This window comes from Barbatula barbatula, assembly GCF_947034865.1.
Source record: "Barbatula barbatula genome assembly, chromosome: 23".
Lineage (NCBI taxonomy): Eukaryota > Metazoa > Chordata > Actinopteri > Cypriniformes > Nemacheilidae > Barbatula > Barbatula barbatula.
The window spans coordinates 12272490-12291321 of NC_136786.1; the positions used below are offsets into that span (position 1 = coordinate 12272490).

General features: G+C 35.8%; 1 protein-coding gene across 1 annotated transcript in view; it reads left to right on the forward strand.

The window, feature by feature from the left end:
• The window catches only part of dok6 (docking protein 6), a 50845-nt gene extending 32026 nt beyond the window's left edge, over positions 1-18819 (forward strand). The window contains exons 4-8 of the mRNA XM_079447587.1: positions 1505-1624; positions 4175-4364; positions 4571-4709; positions 5918-6026; positions 17225-18819. Of these exons, the coding sequence (XP_079303713.1) occupies positions 1505-1624; positions 4175-4364; positions 4571-4709; positions 5918-6026; positions 17225-17373 (707 nt within the window). The 3' untranslated portion in view covers positions 17374-18819. The remainder of the gene's footprint in view (positions 1-1504; positions 1625-4174; positions 4365-4570; positions 4710-5917; positions 6027-17224) is intronic.
• Positions 18820-18832: the final 13 nt, after the last annotated feature.

An 18832-nucleotide genomic window follows, 5' to 3' on the forward strand; every position in this document is an offset into this window, starting at 1 on the left:
ACATAAAAAAATCATGTTTTGCCAAAAACATTTTGTTGATTTAAGGGAAAGTTTGCCCAAAAAAGGCCTATTGACTTACATTTGTTTTGTGTAGAGGTGTGTAGAGAAGATATAGTAACAAAAATCCTTTATTTCAAGGTATAAGTTATACCAAGGATGTCAATTGATTGATTTATTTTTATTCAGTTAAGTGCATTACTTACTAACTATTCAAACGGATTGAATCCCATAAAATCACTATTTGCTTTGATAAAACACTAAATAAAGATGTATGTTATTGTGGCAGATAAGTAAAGTATAAATATTGGCAGGCAAAGTTCAAATGCAAACACACATATTCATTTAAGGCTTTAATTACCTGCTAAAATAAATTAAAACACAATCTTGACAGGGTCAGAAATCTGTTAACAGTTACTACAGCATTCGGCTCTTTTCAATGGATTTTCATTTGCGGCGTTTTGCTGTTTACAATTGTTGCTGCGAAGAGGCTTGTGTAGATTAACCTGGAGCTTTTGAAGGATGGGGGATACAATGAAGAAACAAACACATCAAATATTCAAAATAAACACATGCAAGAGGCTTTTTTAAAAAGTGGCTTCCTGCAGCATGGGGTTTGTGGGTTTTAGCTGGAAATAAAACAGAAAGCTATGGAACTATTTAAAACAAAGTTGAAAGGAAAGTTTCCCCAAATTTCATTATTTATTCACCCGCATGTCATTCCAAATCCTTATGACTTTCTTTTATATTTTAAATAATTAATATTCTGAAGAATGTTGGTAACCAAACAACATCGGCCTCCGTTGACACCCATTGAATGGACACAAAACCAATGAGACATTCCTCAAAATATCTTCTTTTGATTTAAAGTCGTAAAGAGGTTTTGAATGCCATGAGAGTGAATAAATGATGGCAAAAAAAAAAATCGTTGTACTATCTCTTTAAATGTAAGGATTTCTAACTGGGCTGCTAACATAATGCTGCATGTCTTGAAAGCAAAGAAGGACTTAATAATAATAAAGTAGTAAACCCTAAACTTAAAATTCTCTTTTTCTTATAAAAATGATTCAAATGTAAAAGAATGAAAACTATAACCGTTTTCAGTAGTGTTTAAAGATGTCTGTACCCCACTTTAAAGGATTACTTTTTATAAATTTGTACTAACAATGTGAAAAAACCTTTTCTGCTTTTCTGATCTTATTTTTGGTTGAGCATCAGTAATGGTATATTTAGTGTCCAAACATTTTTATGTTAAAAAGACCTAGCAGCATAATTCAGTTAAACCACAAATAGTTTTGTGAGTCCTGTTGGTTTTACTGATCGCCTTTTTTGCTTAAAATGTGTTAATTTTAGACCACACCAATGAACTGGCTTGTTCCTTTGCATTAGTGCCAAATCTGCAAATGTGTTTTTCTCTTGCACTCATTTCTCTCTCCACCAGCTGCTCTCTGCGGCCCGGCTGTATTTTTGTATGTAAACATGATGATATGGATGTGTGTGTTCGCAGAGCTGGAGGCTGAGGAGTGGTGGAAGTTATTGTGTTTGGAGTGTCTGGGTAGCCGACTTAATGACATCAGCCTAGGAGAACCGGACTTGTTAGCAGCAGGGGTGCAGAGGGAACAGAACGGTCAGTATCCAATTAGAGCCCGGCTTTCTGGGTGATTTTTCTTCTTGTACTCCCTAAATGATTCTATTACAGGGACCAAATGTGTTTGTTAAACACAGACCCTCCAGGTCTGTTCTCATGTTTATAAATGATTCGCTCGGGCCAAGGTTCTTCACCAAGCGCTAATGTTTACTGCCGTGCATCAGAGCATCAACTCATAATGAAGCTTGTCATAGAGATGGATGAGATTATGGTGCAGAAAGGCTAAATGAATGTACTGTACGTGCCGTTTGCGCGGGAATTGGTTAAGAGAAGAGGATCTTCCAAAATTTTCCACCAGTGTCTATAGGAAATGCATTTTTTCATCAATTTCATTTTGTAATTTTTGTAACTTCAATGTGAACAATGCAAATGGTAAAGAAGTGTGAAACACAAAAGGAGATATTTTGAGAAATGTCTGGTTTTGTGTCCATACAATTGAAGTTAATGGGTTCCAATGTTGTTTGGTTACCAACATTCTTCAAAATATTTTATTTTGTATTCTGCAAAAGACAGACAGTCATACGAATAAATGATGAAATCATTTTTATTTTGAGGTGAACTATTGCTGACTTTGAGTCAGAACAGATCTGTGCATCACCAATAAGAACCACAGGCTGCATGTCTTCCCAAGATCTTTAAAAGAAACTCAAGACTGTCCTTGTGTCTGCGTGTGTGATTGTTTTTTGAACATAATTCAGAAAATCAATATGAGTTCATCTCCGAGTGCTGCTGAGGCATTCGAGCATTAAGCCACGGCAGGCGCTATACAGAGCAATCATCAAAAATATTTTAAACGAATGACAGACGAATATCGATTTGTTTTCATAACGCGAGCTCAATGTGTATGTGATTGTATCAGTCAGGAAAATGATAATTTCGACGGCCGAGGGATAATGTGCAGAGTTTGCCATTCGCTTTTCAATTAGACCTCTCCAACGTGGAGCTTCGATAATTAAATCAGAGTTAATTTTCACAATCCCTAAAATAGCCCCACATTACACGGCCTGTGCCTCCAGAGAGACACATAGCTTATTTTGAAGCATTAGGTATAATTAGGCACTATTAATTTGGATTATGAAGAGCACCCTTGTCTTTTGGAGCTAATTGAGATGGTGTGGTTACTCCAGCTACGGTTGGCTCAAGAAACACTCTCCGTCGGTTTTAGTCTTCTGCACTATGGCAACAATCTATTGACCTTCGTGTATCGCAAAGACCACATCTGCGAAAATGGATAACAGTCAGACCAAAATAATATTCATGTTAGATGACTTGCTTGAGATGTTTTTTCAAACTTCAGCCATAAACTCTTATTCTCGGTCATCTTTGGGCAGAGCAAAGTCTTTTAGCTTCCCAAATAAAAGCTACATTTACTCAAGTGGTTTTATCTCTGTGTAAATATGAGAGTTGAACGGAAAAAGCATGTTTTATTATTATTAAAAAGAAATGTCAATCAAACAGCAGTGGACAACCTTTTCAGACCCGTTAAAGGAACTGTTTACCCTGTTATGAAAAAAACGAATGGCTTTCGTAACAAATGTCAGTACAATTCCTCTCATTTCTGTTGCTTTGGAAATAGTTTTTTTTAATCTTCAGCAGGGGTTCCCAATCTTGTTATTTACTAAAAGTACACTCTCCGGTTTTGAAGTACAGATGAAAACAAATTTTCAAAATACTTTTTCTTAATGCACATTCTTTGTATTTTTGCATGGTTCACTGGTACAAAAACAAATACTTTTGCTTGAAATACAAAATACTCTCAATAATTAAAGCAATACATTGCTCCATATTTTATTTGTTATACTAATACTTATGTTTAGTATCTTTTAATCATTCATTTAAAAAATACTCTTTTTGTTTTAGTAATTTGATTTTTTAAGAATAAAGTCTCTTTTTCTTAATGCACTTAAAGGGACAGTTCAGCCCAAAATAAAAATTCTGTCAACCTCAAGTTGTTCCAATTCTATATAAATGTTTTTGTTCTGATAAACACAGAGAAAGATATTTAAAGAATGCTTGTTACCAAACAGTTGACCATTACCACCATTTACTACCATCGTAGGAAACATTACAATGGTAATCAAAAGTACCCCAAGAGCTGTTTGCTTTCCTACATTGTTCAAAGTGTCTTATTTTGTGATCAGCAGAACAAAGAAATATATAGACATTTTTCCTACTATTTTACACAGTTATAAGCATTCTTCCAAATATTCAGAAACAAAGACATTTATGCAGATTTGGAACAACTTGAGGGTGAGTAAATGATGCCAGAATTTTTGGGTGAACTGTTCCTTTAATGCTGTTTTATTTCTTAATTTACATTCCTGTTATTTTGGCATGATTCACGAAAATGTCTCTAACTGAAAATGCAAATGCTATTAACAATCAATGCTATACATAGCTTCTTATTTTATTTGAATTATTTTAAGTTTTAGTGTATTTTGAGTAATTAATTAATTCACTAATTTGATATTTAATTTAGCATTTACATTTCTCTCCCAGCGCATATGACTCAGAATTCATATATTCCAGAGAGATTTAACGTTTACTTGATGCCGACTCCCAACCTGGACATCTACGGGGAGTGCACAATGCAAATCACTCATGAGAACATCTACCTGTGGGACATCCATAACGCCAGAGTCAAGCTGGTCATGTGGCCGCTCAACTCCCTCCGAAGATACGGCAGAGACTCCACCTGGTTCACGTTTGAATCCGGGAGGTATGTTTTCATCAGATCATGCTGCTGTGGCTAACTATTAGCTGATGTACAGTACGTGCTCAACATTTAACATACTGTATGCTTTCACTTTCAAGGCTTTTAAAGGGTTCCATTATTGTCCGGCCTATTAGGACAAGAGCGTGAGGACACTGAGAACCAAATAAAGCAATAATTGCTTAACGGCTGTGTGTGTTGTGCTCTCACAGGATGTGCGATACAGGAGAGGGCTTGTTTACGTTTCAGACCAGAGAAGGTGAAATGATCTATCAGAGGGTTCATTCTGCAACGCTTTCCATCGCCGAACAGCATGAACGCATGATGATGGAGATGGAGAAGAGCTCACAGGTACGCCTCAACATTGATTTAAGAGTTCAACCAAAATGATCATTTATTCATCCTCATGTCATTCCAAACCTGTATGTCTTTCTTTCTTCGGCAGAGGACAAAATATATTTATTTAAAATGTTTTTGGTAATCAAACAGCACTGGCCCCCATTGACTTCCATTGTATGGACGCAAACCACTGAGACATTTCTTAAGATAAATCTTGTTATGTGTTCACAAAAAAGAGTCATATATATATGACGTTAAGTTGAATAAATAATGACAACATTTTTATTTTTTGGATCCCTTTTAAAGTGATACTTCACCCAAAAAATAAATTTTGTTCCAAATGTGTATACATTGCTTTGTTCTGATGAACCCAGAGAAAGATATTTGGAATAATACGTATAACCAAACAGACCTCAACACCCATTGACTCCCATAGTAGAAAAAATACTTTTTTACTTTTTTGGGGTGAAGTATCCCTTTAGTGGGGCTTTTTACCCCAAATGTCCTTTAATATTTTGACTGTTGAAAACAATTTGAAAGTCATACATGATTTGTTTACTTTACAATGCAAGTCATACATTATATTTCAGGAATTAACTTTTACTACATAAATTATGGTTACAATTGCTGCACTTAAGTTACAGATCTGGAAATCTTTGTAGTGCAAACAGGTGCTTAGGAATATGAATTGTTCAAGCAACAAAAGATTAGTCATAAATTTACATTGGCTTTCCTTGAATTACGACCCCGCTGTTTTTATTATTAGTACGTACGATTGAAAGCAAACATTTTCCGAGCTCGCTCTTTTAGATGTGAACTATTTAAAGTGCTCTGCTGGCTGCGAATCTCTGCTGAGGCCTTGAGTAGAAGCCGATGAGACTTGACCATATGGCCCTCCGCTTGGATCTCGCCACACAGGACACCTGCCAAAAATGCCTCTCGCTCTGAAAATCTACCTAGAGTCTCATTAATAGTCTTGCAGGATCCTTATTTGTTATAATTTACAAAACACCATGATTAATAGTACTGCCGTGCTTCTTTTTAAAAGGCCCTAAAGACATCACACTCCACCTGTCAAGTATAATGATCAAAACAGCCTAATGGAGGGCCGCTGTTTATTACAGTGGGTTGGTCTTTGAAACTCAGCGTAAGCCCCTTCTGAGTGATTTGACTGGAAATATAGCCAATGTAACCCAATGATTTTTCGCTCTGCCTCACAGACTCTTTCGAACGAGAGCACATTAACAAAGTCGATATCTCTCCCGCGAAGCGCTTACTGGCACCACATCACGCGTCAGAACAGCGTGGGAGACATCTGCAATTACCAAGGTGAGACAGAGCTCCTTCCCACTCCACAGCTCAGTGAAAGCAGCATTTTTAAACATCCATAGTACTTAAATAGGTGACGATTTCATCTTGGGCTCCACTGAGTACATTTATAAATTGGCGAGCGACTCCTCCCGTCACCTGGATTTAGTTGTGATGTCTAGTAAATCAATGCAGCAATGCGTATCGAGTATAGCACTAATATAGCAACACGTTTGTTGTGCATACACCAACATTATATGTCAATTTATATACTGCTGGCATTGAGTATAAAGTGTTTGGAAAAGAGGCTTGAATGTGATGTTGCATTAGGCAAACAAAAAATCAGACTGGGGGATTTAATTCAATACTTTAAGTGTACGTGAATTAAGTGCCAAGGGTTTCCATAGCGATGGTGCATTAGCAGTAAGGACGTGTTTGGCATAGGGAGCTGATTTGCATAAAGTAGCTGATGAGTATGTATTTATCTAATTAAAACAATTGTGTCATGGAAACCTTATGCTTTATTTATCACTTGCCAACGATGAATTCATGCCGCATCGCGCTTTTTGGTATCAGTTGCATCCGTCTTAAAGGGACAGCTCAGACAGTCTCGCTCACATGTTTTTTAAATGTGTAAGATGATCGTTTTTAGAGGCACACAAAGGATATGTTTACCAAAACATGTTTACCGACCGTGTTGTCACGATATCCAATTTGTGATTCAGGCCAACAAATCACATGTAACATTTAAGTGTAGGGATTAGAGAGTATTTGTAACAAATTTGGCTCTCAAGGCAATACTTTAAATAGGTGCTGTATTATTTAAGATATTATCATATGTGTGGTTTTAATATCATGGTTATTGTCGGTATCGGTATATTGTGACAACCCTGTTGGAGACAGGACAACTTATGATAGCTTTGTTTAAAAGGATTGTTCACCCTAAAATAAAAGATCTGTCATCATTTACTCACCCAGATTGTTCCAAACCTTTATAAATGTCTTTGTTTTTTTGAGCACGAAGGAAGATATTTGGAAGAATGTCATTAACCAAACAGATCTCATCCTCATTGACTCCCATAGTTATTTCCCTTACTATGGCAGTAAATGGGGTCTGTTTGGTTACTGACATTCAGTGTTTGGGTGAACTGTCCCTTTAAGAAAAAGACTGGAATTAAAGTCATCGCTTACTAAAAATGCAGACTTTACAATTTCACTATTTAGTGAATAGTCACTATTAACTTTCATTTAATGGATAAAAATAGTTTTGGTAGATTTTGTGTTGCTCACCTACATCCTCTTTACTGGCAGATCTATGTTTGAATATTCTGCATGTACTTTGTTTGCTATTTATGTGCCATTGATTTTCCCCGGCTTTTTTTAATGGTTTGAGTGTTGGATTGGTAGAGTGTATTAACTGACAGGGTCTTATGTCCATGTGATCCGGACACATGTAGCATTAGGGAAATGATGTGACCATCTGCTGGGAAAAGAGATGAAGTTAATCTGCCTGGTAAGCAATAACCGAATGTCTGATTTATCAGGACGCAGTCTTGTATCATTAAGAACAACATGTATGTTTTAATTATCAGAGGATTGTTCATCGCAAAAGAAAAACTCATTTACCTCATTCATGTCGTTCTGAGCCCATGACTTTCATTCTTTTCTGAAATACTGTTAAGATTGATGTCTTTCACTGCATTTTTCATACAGTGACATAAGAGGAATATGAAGATGCGCACAACAAATAATTTACAATGGGTTAAACTGTTATATGCATAATCTTCCCAAAAATAATCAAAAGGTTTAAACATACTGTATGCATCAACGGATGCTTACAAAACAGTTGTTGGCAAATATATCACAATATTTGCATCACTAATCAGTAAAATAATGTTTTGAGGCCGTTTTGCTGTTGATGTATCTGCATCTAAGGCAACCGGCCTTAAAACCTGTATCTCATTCATCATTGTGGCATACCCATTGTTGAGATGTTAGCCTGATATAGTGAATGTTACCTCTCCTCTCATCAGCTTCCCTCAGAAATACAAATTCAGCTGAATGTTTTTTTCAATAAATAAATTATGTGCATCACTATGTTGAAGGACGGTGTGTTTGAGGGTTTTTTAGAGACACGGAGAGCCAGTAAGAGGAATATGTAAAATATACAAAGATCTTTGCTGTGCAGTAGCGCGCTCTTTACTGTTTTTGCTGAAAAGAGAACTTGGCCACCTGCTGTAAATACAGCAAAATATGTTTTTCTGCATCTGATGTTTTTTTATTAATCAGCAGGCAGAGGAACAACCTACTGCTTGACTTATACAGTAATATACAAAGTTAAATATTATTTTTAACATTAAATATTCTTATATAAATATTAAATTTTCATGCCTGAAGAAAGGATATTTCTGTACAATCTATACCAAACTGTATAGGAGTATCTATAAAATTAACATTTAATTATGAGCATATTAAAAAGTACAGTATATGATTCCTTTCACTAGTTTGTATCATGTAAACGTATAAGACAAAATAATTCAAATGTATGTTTCAATTTAAAGGAACTCTTCTTAGCAATTTAAAAATACAGACTGTACAAAAAAATACTAAATGTAAGCCATGTCATTTTTTTATTGATTTGTTTTAACAGCGTGTATATCAAATGTATACATTCTTAAAAGCGATTTGTCAGGTCAACTTTATTTATATAGCGCTTTTTACAAAGCTATATAAATTCCTATATGCAATGTTTATTTAATAAGTACTAGCTGCCACCCAGCCAGGCAAACAGTGCAAAACAGTATGCAAATGGTGGGCGATGAACCCAAAACTCCATTGAAGGAGGAAAAAAACCTCAAAGGGAAACCAGGCCTAACCAGGGGATTCCACTTCCCCTCTGGCAAAAGCTGGAGCCTCTGCACAAGCTCGGCAGTGCTTGCATAACAAGGCAAAATAAAATGTAGAAATTTTAGATTTAAGATTATCATTGATAATCTAATAGCGGCTGAAATTTTGTAGAGTTGCCACGTCCTTTGTCCAGCTCTATCATCAGAGCTTTTGACAGGTCTGGGCATGGACTGCTCATGAGTATGCATAAAATGAACAGAAATATTTTAGTTTTGCAAACTACAGTTAAAGTGAAGTAAACATAACATACTTTTGAACTATAATATTATCAGTACAAATGATGTGAGGAATACCCTTAAGTTTGAATATTCATACTTTTTTCAAATAATAAGCTATTTTGGGGCAAAGATGCTTAAAGATATTTTTTTGTTTGTTTGTTCTGAATAATCGTTTTCTGTAAAGTCACGATTCTGGTGATTCGTGTTTGTTTTGGTAAGCATAGATCATATTCAACCTATCAAATTTTTCATCAATTATTTCAATACTATTTGTTATAATAATACATACTGTACTTCACTATGCTATATGAACATTAAGGTAAATGAATTAAAAATTTAAGTACAGCCTACATGAGCACTGTCAGTTGATTGAACTCGTGCTTCATGATTTTTTAAGTAGAGAAGGTCAAGTGAACTCATATATTTGTGTAAATGCCACAAAGATTTTTAGTTATTTTGACTTAAAATCTCCTTAATTTGAATTGACTTAAAAACAATGATATGGTGCACATATATTTTAAATAATGTAAACACGTCATTTTTTACATTTTAAAAGATTCAATGTGTTTTATCCTTATATGAATGTACGAACCCCTGTGTGTATTTACAGTATAATCCTAACATCATACATCATAAATATACAAATAAACATTACAGTATAAAGATAAATATACTCTATAATATGTGGTTATATCCACATCTGGCTCGTAACGTCATGTCTTCTTGTGCTTTTATGAATGAAAAATGATGTCTGGAAACTGTTATGCTGATGTTAATTAGATCACAGCTCAGGTGACAGATAAAACACGGGCTCTAAACTGGCAGCCTGCATTTGGGCACAATATGAATTTTTTAGGCAGCAGGTGTGGATTTGCTGACTCATGTAAAATGAGTCATATTCATGTTACAAATGAATCACTCCCATTACACCTCCTTCCCCCTCTAACACAGGAAACACAATTCATTTTTTTATATGATTTGTTGTTTTGGGGAGAATTTGGCACTTTTATCAAGTTTATTATTATGATCTAACATTGAACTAAGTGTGGTCCTGACCTTAGACTGTATAAAGGACACAACGCCATAACATATGACATATGAATGAATTTATTAAATAATAAGAAAAGAAAATAATGATATATATATATACTGTATATTAAATATTAAAAGTAAAAAATGACACAAATCAGGGTTTTGAACTGTATAGACAAATTTTGTGGAGCTAACAGGGTTGCAACAAGAGTTGCTAACCTAATAAAATGTATTCAAAAATTACTAATATAATATTTAGTTTGAGGTATTTGCATTTTTGGGTGGTTGAAGATCTTCTTTTACTTGAAAAAGTTGGGGGGGGAAAATAAAGTGCCAGATGTCATTCCACCTGTTCTAAGTTACTCATTTCAACCATGTTGTGGAGAATGAAATAGTTCTTTCAAGAGTTTCTCGGATTTACTTAAAATGAAACATGGTTCTAAATGATGATTGACTAATCTGAGCTGTACGTATTTTTATGCTTTATTAAACACACTATAAATAAACAGTAAAGGCCTCAGTTATACAAGCACTGCTTGTATCATTATCATTTATAGCATATTTCCTCTGACAACTAATACACATCAACATAACAATGAACTGTTGAGTGCCAGAGAGAGTGAATGAAAGAGAGAAAGAAATAAAAATGCATTTATAGACACATGCAGGTTCCTTCAATTACACACTTTCTCCAAGACACCTGCGCTCAAGGTTGTTCGAGTTCAAACCGATTGACTGTATGCTCAGTCCATAAACACACACTCCCAAATCCCCATCTTCACATAGCATACCATCTCTCGATTCTGAAATCAATAAAGCAGAGCTAATCGGCATGCCACCCTACCAGACATCACAATCCAGCCCAAGCATGATGATATAAAGAGACTTAGCGGAGGATTGGGGCAGGAGGGAGACACAGTACAGTAGTGCTGTCTCAGGTCTTGGGAACACTCTGGAGTGCTTTGATAAGCCTGATTGGTCCCGTGTGTGTCCTTTTGACCAGCTGCACCTAGCTTTCTTCTGATCGAGCCACTTCTGTTCACCGCTGAAGGTTTTGTACATGTGTGCGTGTGCGCTGAATCTTTCCTTTAGCAAAAGGCGTAGGCTGCTTTGCAGAAATGTATTTTTCTCCGGGTCTCATAAAGAAGATAACAGCTTTGCATTTTAAGTTGTTAACCAGCGGTACTTAACCTTGTGCTGATAATAGGTTGAATTATTACAGCTTTGCTAAAGATAGACTGAAAATGTACAGTATGTAAACAATATTTCAAAATTTGCAACAGACAACAAACGTCTACACTTATGGCTGGAATACACTACAAGACTAAAAATCTGAACAGATTTTCATTCACTTGCAGACTTTTTGAAAGTTTCAGATAGAAACACACTTACTGATCAAATCTGCATACTGGCACGGACTTTCTGCAACAAATCCAGACGGAAAATCTGTGAAAAAATCTTGCAGTGTATTTTTGTCATAAATTGCATAAATAGACAGCAACGCAGGGACCTGACACTTTTTTTAAATAAGTATTTTCAAAGATAATAAAAGCTAGTGCAAATAAATAAATGAGGTCATTCAATTTGTAATGACAGACATGTTTACATGTACAAATGTTTTTACCGATAATCTTGGTTGAAAAAAGTTCATTCAAGACATTGTTAAATACTTAAAGATTTTGGAAAACAAGAGTCTTTTGCTAAACACCGTCTCTGCTTCATTAGTTTGTCTCATTGACCGTGGCCTTCAGGGCCGTAAGAAGCTCCGTGATGACGGCTTGTGTCAGCAGATCAGCTTTTTAATGTTATGTAAATTGACTTTCAGAGAAAATGTCCGTTGAGTTTTGTATATGTGTACATTTACAGATGCAAAAAAATGAAACGATTTTTTCCCCAGGTGATGACAAGTCAAGACCGAGAAGAATCAATTTCAGTCATTTAAATTGAAATGGAAATGTCGGGCCTTATAAGGCAGTTTATCTGCACAATGTCTCTAACATGTATTGAAATTGGCTAAACTGTTTTGTAGCGTACTTATCCGTAGAGATAAGGGATAGGTTTTTTTCACTTTCTCATCGTACTATTAGAATTAAACCAATATATGACTGGAAAAGAATCCTAGACTGAGAAAATGCTAGATGTGGATGTTTAATTGGGCTGAAGGATTGTGTGCATTTAGACCACTTCAGATGACGTAAACAATGCTGGTTGCTCAGTGGTAAGTCTGATTCAGGTGTGCAAATGAAATATTGTGATCACCACCAAAACATCACTACTGAAAATGTGTGTGTCACAACCGAAACACGGGACGTTTTGTCAAAAATTAAGTGTATTAAATGATCAACTAAGATGTTATGATACTGTTTGGTTCAATGTAAATATAAACTAATGAATCCATAACGTTGAAATCAGTATGATCAATTTTATGCCTTTTACAAAGAAAGACTTACAACAAATCTCATATAATATTACCCTTGAAATATTGTTAAAATTGTAACGGTTGTTGATTTACATATGTTTTAATAAAAATACATTTTAATAGTTAATCTTAAATGTAAATATAATCCTTATTATTGTATTATAAATTATTGTTTTTCGGTAGTGACACATTTTGAGGAGAGGAAGAATTTTCCCAAACTTTCTGAAATGACAATATGAAAATGTACTGCACAATTACTCGAAATGTGTACCTTTGATATTATACAATTTGCATTCATAAAAATCAGATTTTGCACCAACTCTGTAGAATGTCCCATATTATTATTCTACAGTATATACACAGTATTCACATATAAAGAGTTTATTTGCAAAAGCAGACTGATTCTCTCTTTATCCCTCTCTTTTGATTCTGGTGCTCTGAAGCTGCTGTGTAAGTTAGACTGGTGAGACCATCTCTCTTTAATGTCAGGCCAATGACAAATCATCCTCATCCCACCAGGTTAGATCAGACCCGAGCCTGGCGTGGGCGTGAATGTACATACATGTGTGTGTTTGCTCGCTCGTGTGACAGCTGTCCTCTAACCCAGAGCCCAGCGGCTGCAGGAGCAAATGTGCTTGTTTACCAGCTCATCCCTTGTATGCGCTATAATGGCATTGCTTTTAAACACCAGCTTGTTGGAAGCAAGGTACAGTAGTGGAACGCCTTGAGTGGCCTCTGACTTTTCACAGAAACTAATGAAGAAGAATCGAGAGGTTGTCACTTTGTTTTCTTTCAGTGGCCATTGTTTGTTCGAGCTCCTGTGGTGGAAACTGATGGTGTTGGCCAATTGGCTGTTTGCAGTTGAAATTAGTGAGTCAAACACGGCGGCATTTCTGTCAATGGTTTTACTTAGAATAAATGTTGGAAGATACCCGTGTTTCAAAATGAATCAACACGCATTTTCGGTGTATCTTATTCCTTTAAAGACCCAGAGCAAAAGAGGGACTCTTCTCTATGAAGGGCATCGCATGTGGTGTTTAATGTTTTAGTATTAAGCGTCGTCTTATAAGTTGAATAGATAAAGGCGAGCCTTTTCAAATGTTACTTCTTTAATTATTTACTTGGTTATTTCTTTCCAAGTATATATTTTGAAGAAGAAACCAAACAGTGACGGTACCCTTGACTAACATTGTTTCTTTGTCCATAAAATAAAAATGAATGGGTACCGCTGTTCTTTTGTGTTGTGCAGTAGAAAGAAAGTCATACAGGTTTAAAATCAGAAGATGGTGAGTAAATGATGACAGAATTTTCATTTTTGGGTGAAGTATCCCTTTAACGCCATAGCACATGTAATGCTATTCTAGAAAATTGTGTGCTTCTCGTACAATTGTGTAAAAATGCTTTATAAGACTTAGGTTATGTTAATGACTATGGAAATCAGTAAATTTTTCCTCAGGATGTTACATCATAAGATTTATTAGGTTTTCAATTGATCTGTATGCATGCCTGATTTGCTTTTGGTACTTAATATATTGCTTTGAATGCAAAACACAAAAAACGGTTTCCTCTTAACAACATAAACAAACATTACTGCGCATGCACACTTTTGTGACTCCAAAATATTTGGGTCTATATATGATGCAATAAATAGATTCATACTCAAGGCTAAAATCTGATATTTCATCATGGCTTGTCTCTCACTTTTTGATAAAGATACAGTTTCCTGACTGCTCAGGTATGCTGTGTTGTCTTTGTTATAAGAAAGTGATACAACATGTAGACGTGTGTAAGAGTGTGTGTGTTGAGTTACCCAAGTGCTGTTTATCTGGTTGTTGCTTCATTTCCTCCATCCTGTTGACTGCCATCTCGGATCATCCGTGGTGCGGGACACACGCACGGTGGCCTGACAGCAATTTCCAAGGTGATGGAAACACACACACATGGTTGGTGTCTCTGTTGGCAGGTCCCTGGGGCCACAGAAGCATAACATGTTTACCAAGCATGCAGGACAAGTGGCGCTCGGAGTCGCCTGTCCTTGGTTTCACAGTGCCACAAATCCACTTACGGTACATCAAAAGTGTGACATCTAGATGACAGGACATGCTGTGTGCTTTTGAATCACGTCAGTCCCGTTACAGAACTTTCCTGCAGAGGTTAAGTCCAATCCGTGTTAAAATACTGACAGCATTGATTAGATCATTCAGATGAGTGGAGCCGCAACTAAACTCTGCTGGAAGGTGGATATATAATCCTGAATACTAATTCACACAGCTAAAGGTGAATTTAGTATACTGTACAAAAAAAAAACTGTCGGGTAACTTTAGAAAATGGACTTTATGCTTTTAAAGGACTTAATCATGCTTTTTTAAGAAGAATTATTGAAATGACTTTCATAACGCTCATTATGAATGTAATAATATTCCAAAAATATTTGAATGGGCCGTGGTTACAAATCTGTTCTTGAAACATAAATATAGGATTGTTCGAAAGATAAATTATAGGAAGCTTGTAAGAATATTCCTTCTTAAGAAGTTCTCAAATATTGACTCAAGAACATATTTTTTTCATAAGAATAAAGTGACCTGTTTTGTAAGTCTTGAGAAAAACATTTTATGAACTGTCTTCTGATGTTTTTTCGGGAATACAAAATATTGCAAACTTTTTAGAATTTAAGAAAAAATATGGCAGTTTAGAAGCATTTCCTTAAGAATGTTTTGTGAATCCGGTCCCATGACTTGTTTATTACCAAGATGACCGATCAAATCTCTTATATGGGAATAGATCTTTACGATTTTTCACCTTCACAGTCGAGCAAGGAGCCGGCTAGACATATGACATGAATCTCCACACTCAAAAAATTATGTACATTGGTCGCACATAATAAAGTTGTGTTTACCTTTACATAATTTAATTGTTCAAGTTCCCCATTTTATGTCTGTTAAACAAACATGGTTTTTAAATGTTATTTTTTCATATTTTCAATTATTGTTCTCAACATAAATATTTTTTGTTAATGTGACATAAAATTTTCTTTTATCTTTAACAAGAAGGTTTTACAGAACTGTAACCACCCACTAGGCAATGCTTTTCTTAACTATGGTAACCACAAAACTAAATCTCAAAGAGAAATTGTATATTTTTATATAACAGGAACTAGTTTTTTTCGCCTATATCATTCAGTAGATTTTTCTATTTTAGTACTTTTTAAAAAGCGACACTTTAGAATGTTTGCTCACGGGTTCCCCCATGGGGTTGATAAGTGAAATCGTCTGTGACCAGTGTTGTTAATAATATCGCTGTATAAGCTACTTCGTGGGCACAGCAATACACGATCATTTGTTTACTATGCTGATGGAACCGGCGAATGCAGAAACGTTGTTTGGAAACCATGCCGCACTCTTCCGCAGGCAGGGGATGGGCGGGGCTCTGTGTACCGAACCGGACACACAACTTACAGAGTGTGGTTTTTGCCGCTATGAGGCTGCAGTGGAATTTGTCCATTTAAGAGTTTTTCTACGACAGAAATCGTTTTATTTGAAGGCCAAAAAACTACTAAGTGTTGCTTTAAATAAAAAATAGCACCTTATATCATAGGATTTAACAGAGTTAACCATTAAGCTTTTCTAATTTTGCCAAGTGATAGACGTTCTTGGGCCAACATCGTTGACCCTTGTAAAATATTCCTAGTTCTTGTACAGTAAATGTACAGTTATTTTGAAGGTAAAGCTTACAACCAGGGTTAGGTGCTTCTATACCATTGTTATTCACCTATTATTTCCCTCAGATTTTAGGTGTAAGTTATGGTTATGGGGTGTGTATTGGCTTTTTCAATTTTTGTTAACTAAGTTGCCTCACTTGTACAGTTTGAACATAACCATGATGTACAGTGTATACGGTCTGTTTGGCTTAAATAATGTAAACATCTGTGTATGTATATCCAAATAACGTTTGGGGCTGTATTGATTTGAAATCTGAATAATGTGGGTCCACTAGCAAGCACCGGTTGAGTAACAGAAACTTGGGTTCAATAATGTCAGCTACAAAACACATCAGGCCACAGCACTGGTACTAAAACAGTACCAAACAGAACAGCAGCCTCCGGTGCTTCAAAACAATGATCATTTCTGCATTACCGTTTGGTATTTCTGGCACACATATTACACTCCTCATTTGAATGAAGTCAAAGACTTCAATGCAATCTTTTGTTCGAGTCAGTCCACTATATTTGGACCTTGAATTTTTCCTGTAGATCAAGTGGTGGGCACGGCATCACCCATGCTAAGGTTGCAGGGAATAGATAAAAAAATGGAAACCTTGAATGCAACATTGAGTTAAGGAGCATGTTTTGCACCATCTTACTAGAAAGCAGGTCTTCTTATCTCACCCTGGACAGTCTTCCTTTCTCTCTCATCCATAATTGATTACACAATCACCTCTATAAAATCGAGTTAAGTTGTCTTTCTCTTCTGCATGCATGCCAAACACTGATATATGAACAGTTGCCAAAATCTCTCAGTCTCATTTCAGGAGCAGCGTGATACTAATGCACAGAGGAAATTGATGCATTTGGATAATATCATTCTCATGCCTTGCATGTCTTTTGGCAATATCAGTAACACATCAATCTCTCTCATTCTCTTAAGGTGCAAGCTTGACTATGACACTCATTCCACGAGCACAGACGTTTCAAAGCTTCCTCTCCGAGCAGACGGAGGAACAGCAGAACCAAGAGCAGGCAGCATCGTCCTCTGGTGGCTACGATAGAAATTGCAGTACCTCACCGCTCCGTTGACATCCGTACTGTACTTGCTCAAAGCCACAACTCCTGGACATTCCAAAGCTTTAGAAAGCTAAACAACACATGTACAGTATGAACTCTACATGTATGTATGTATGTACTGTATATGTACGGCCTAATAATTATTTGTAGAACAGTGTGTATATTAAGAACTCTAGAAGCCTTTTTGTACGTTGAAAGAAGAAAAACAAATGCCAAAAAGTTGTACCATAAACTTTATTTTTCCTTGTGTAGTTTCAGACAAATGGACTTTCTGCAGTTATTTTTCAGATGTACAGAAAATATGACTACGATACACCACTAAACATAGTTCATCTGTCGTCTTAATAGAACACCTCGACTGCTTCATTAGCTTGATCTGTAAAAAGACAAATCTAGTTTTTTTTTTTGCACCCAGCACTTTCAGAAAAGAGCTTGCTTTGCACTTTTGTTGTTAAGTTTGTGTTTCACTATGTGTGGCCATGATGTCTGTAAGATGCTTGCAGTGTGGCATTTTGGAGGAAATGGGAACGTTTTCCACCAAAACAATCGTAATTTGTAAGGAGCTCATTTATGATATCCGTCTACACACTGGACTGGAGGTTTGGTTCATCTGAACCAAGCTTCCTTTCACACTGCAAAGAAGTGCCTTCAGACTCCGCTAGACTCTGACTGGAAAGACAAAATAAATGAAGTTATTCCTCCGGCCATCCACCATCTGTGTAACTGAATTAAGTTAAAACACTGTTTGTCTAAAAGCAAGATGTCTTATTTTTCTCCCGCACAGAAAAAAAAGTGTTTTGAACCGATTGTGATTTTATTGATCTCACGTAGATATTGAAGAATTAACATATACGCAAACACGTTTAATGCAGACAATCATGACAGATGATCTAATGGCTTTACATCTATACCTTTAAATGACGGTTTATCTGTTGTGTAACTTAACTGTGTAAGGAAAACCAGAACAAACATGATCATGCGAAATATGGAGGTCAAGGTTTTAGAAGCACATGAAAAATACATCAAACGATAATTTTCCCTTTGTTTGAAAGCTATTGTGCATTGATTTGCAATAACCTGAAGTTCTCTAGCACTTGAATGTAAATTAGCAACTATTTAATGACATATATACTTTATTTAAAACTCCTTAGTAAGGGGGTTTCAAGGGATATTTTGTCAAACACTGATTATGTCCCTGATATATTATCAAATTATCTGGATTTTCCCTGGGAGATTTTCAATAGTCATTTGTTGTAAAAATATCAAACGATTGAATTTTCAGCAGCTTTCACTTTGTGTGTGTTTATGCTTATTTGTAATTGTGTGTGTTTTCATTCATGTTTTAATCCATGGCATAAAGTAAAGTTTTGTCCTGTGTGGATATGTCAATGTTTACTGGGTGAAATAAACTAAACAGACTTTACCATTCTTTTTACATGATAATAAAGTAGGGTTGTTAATAGTGCTTATG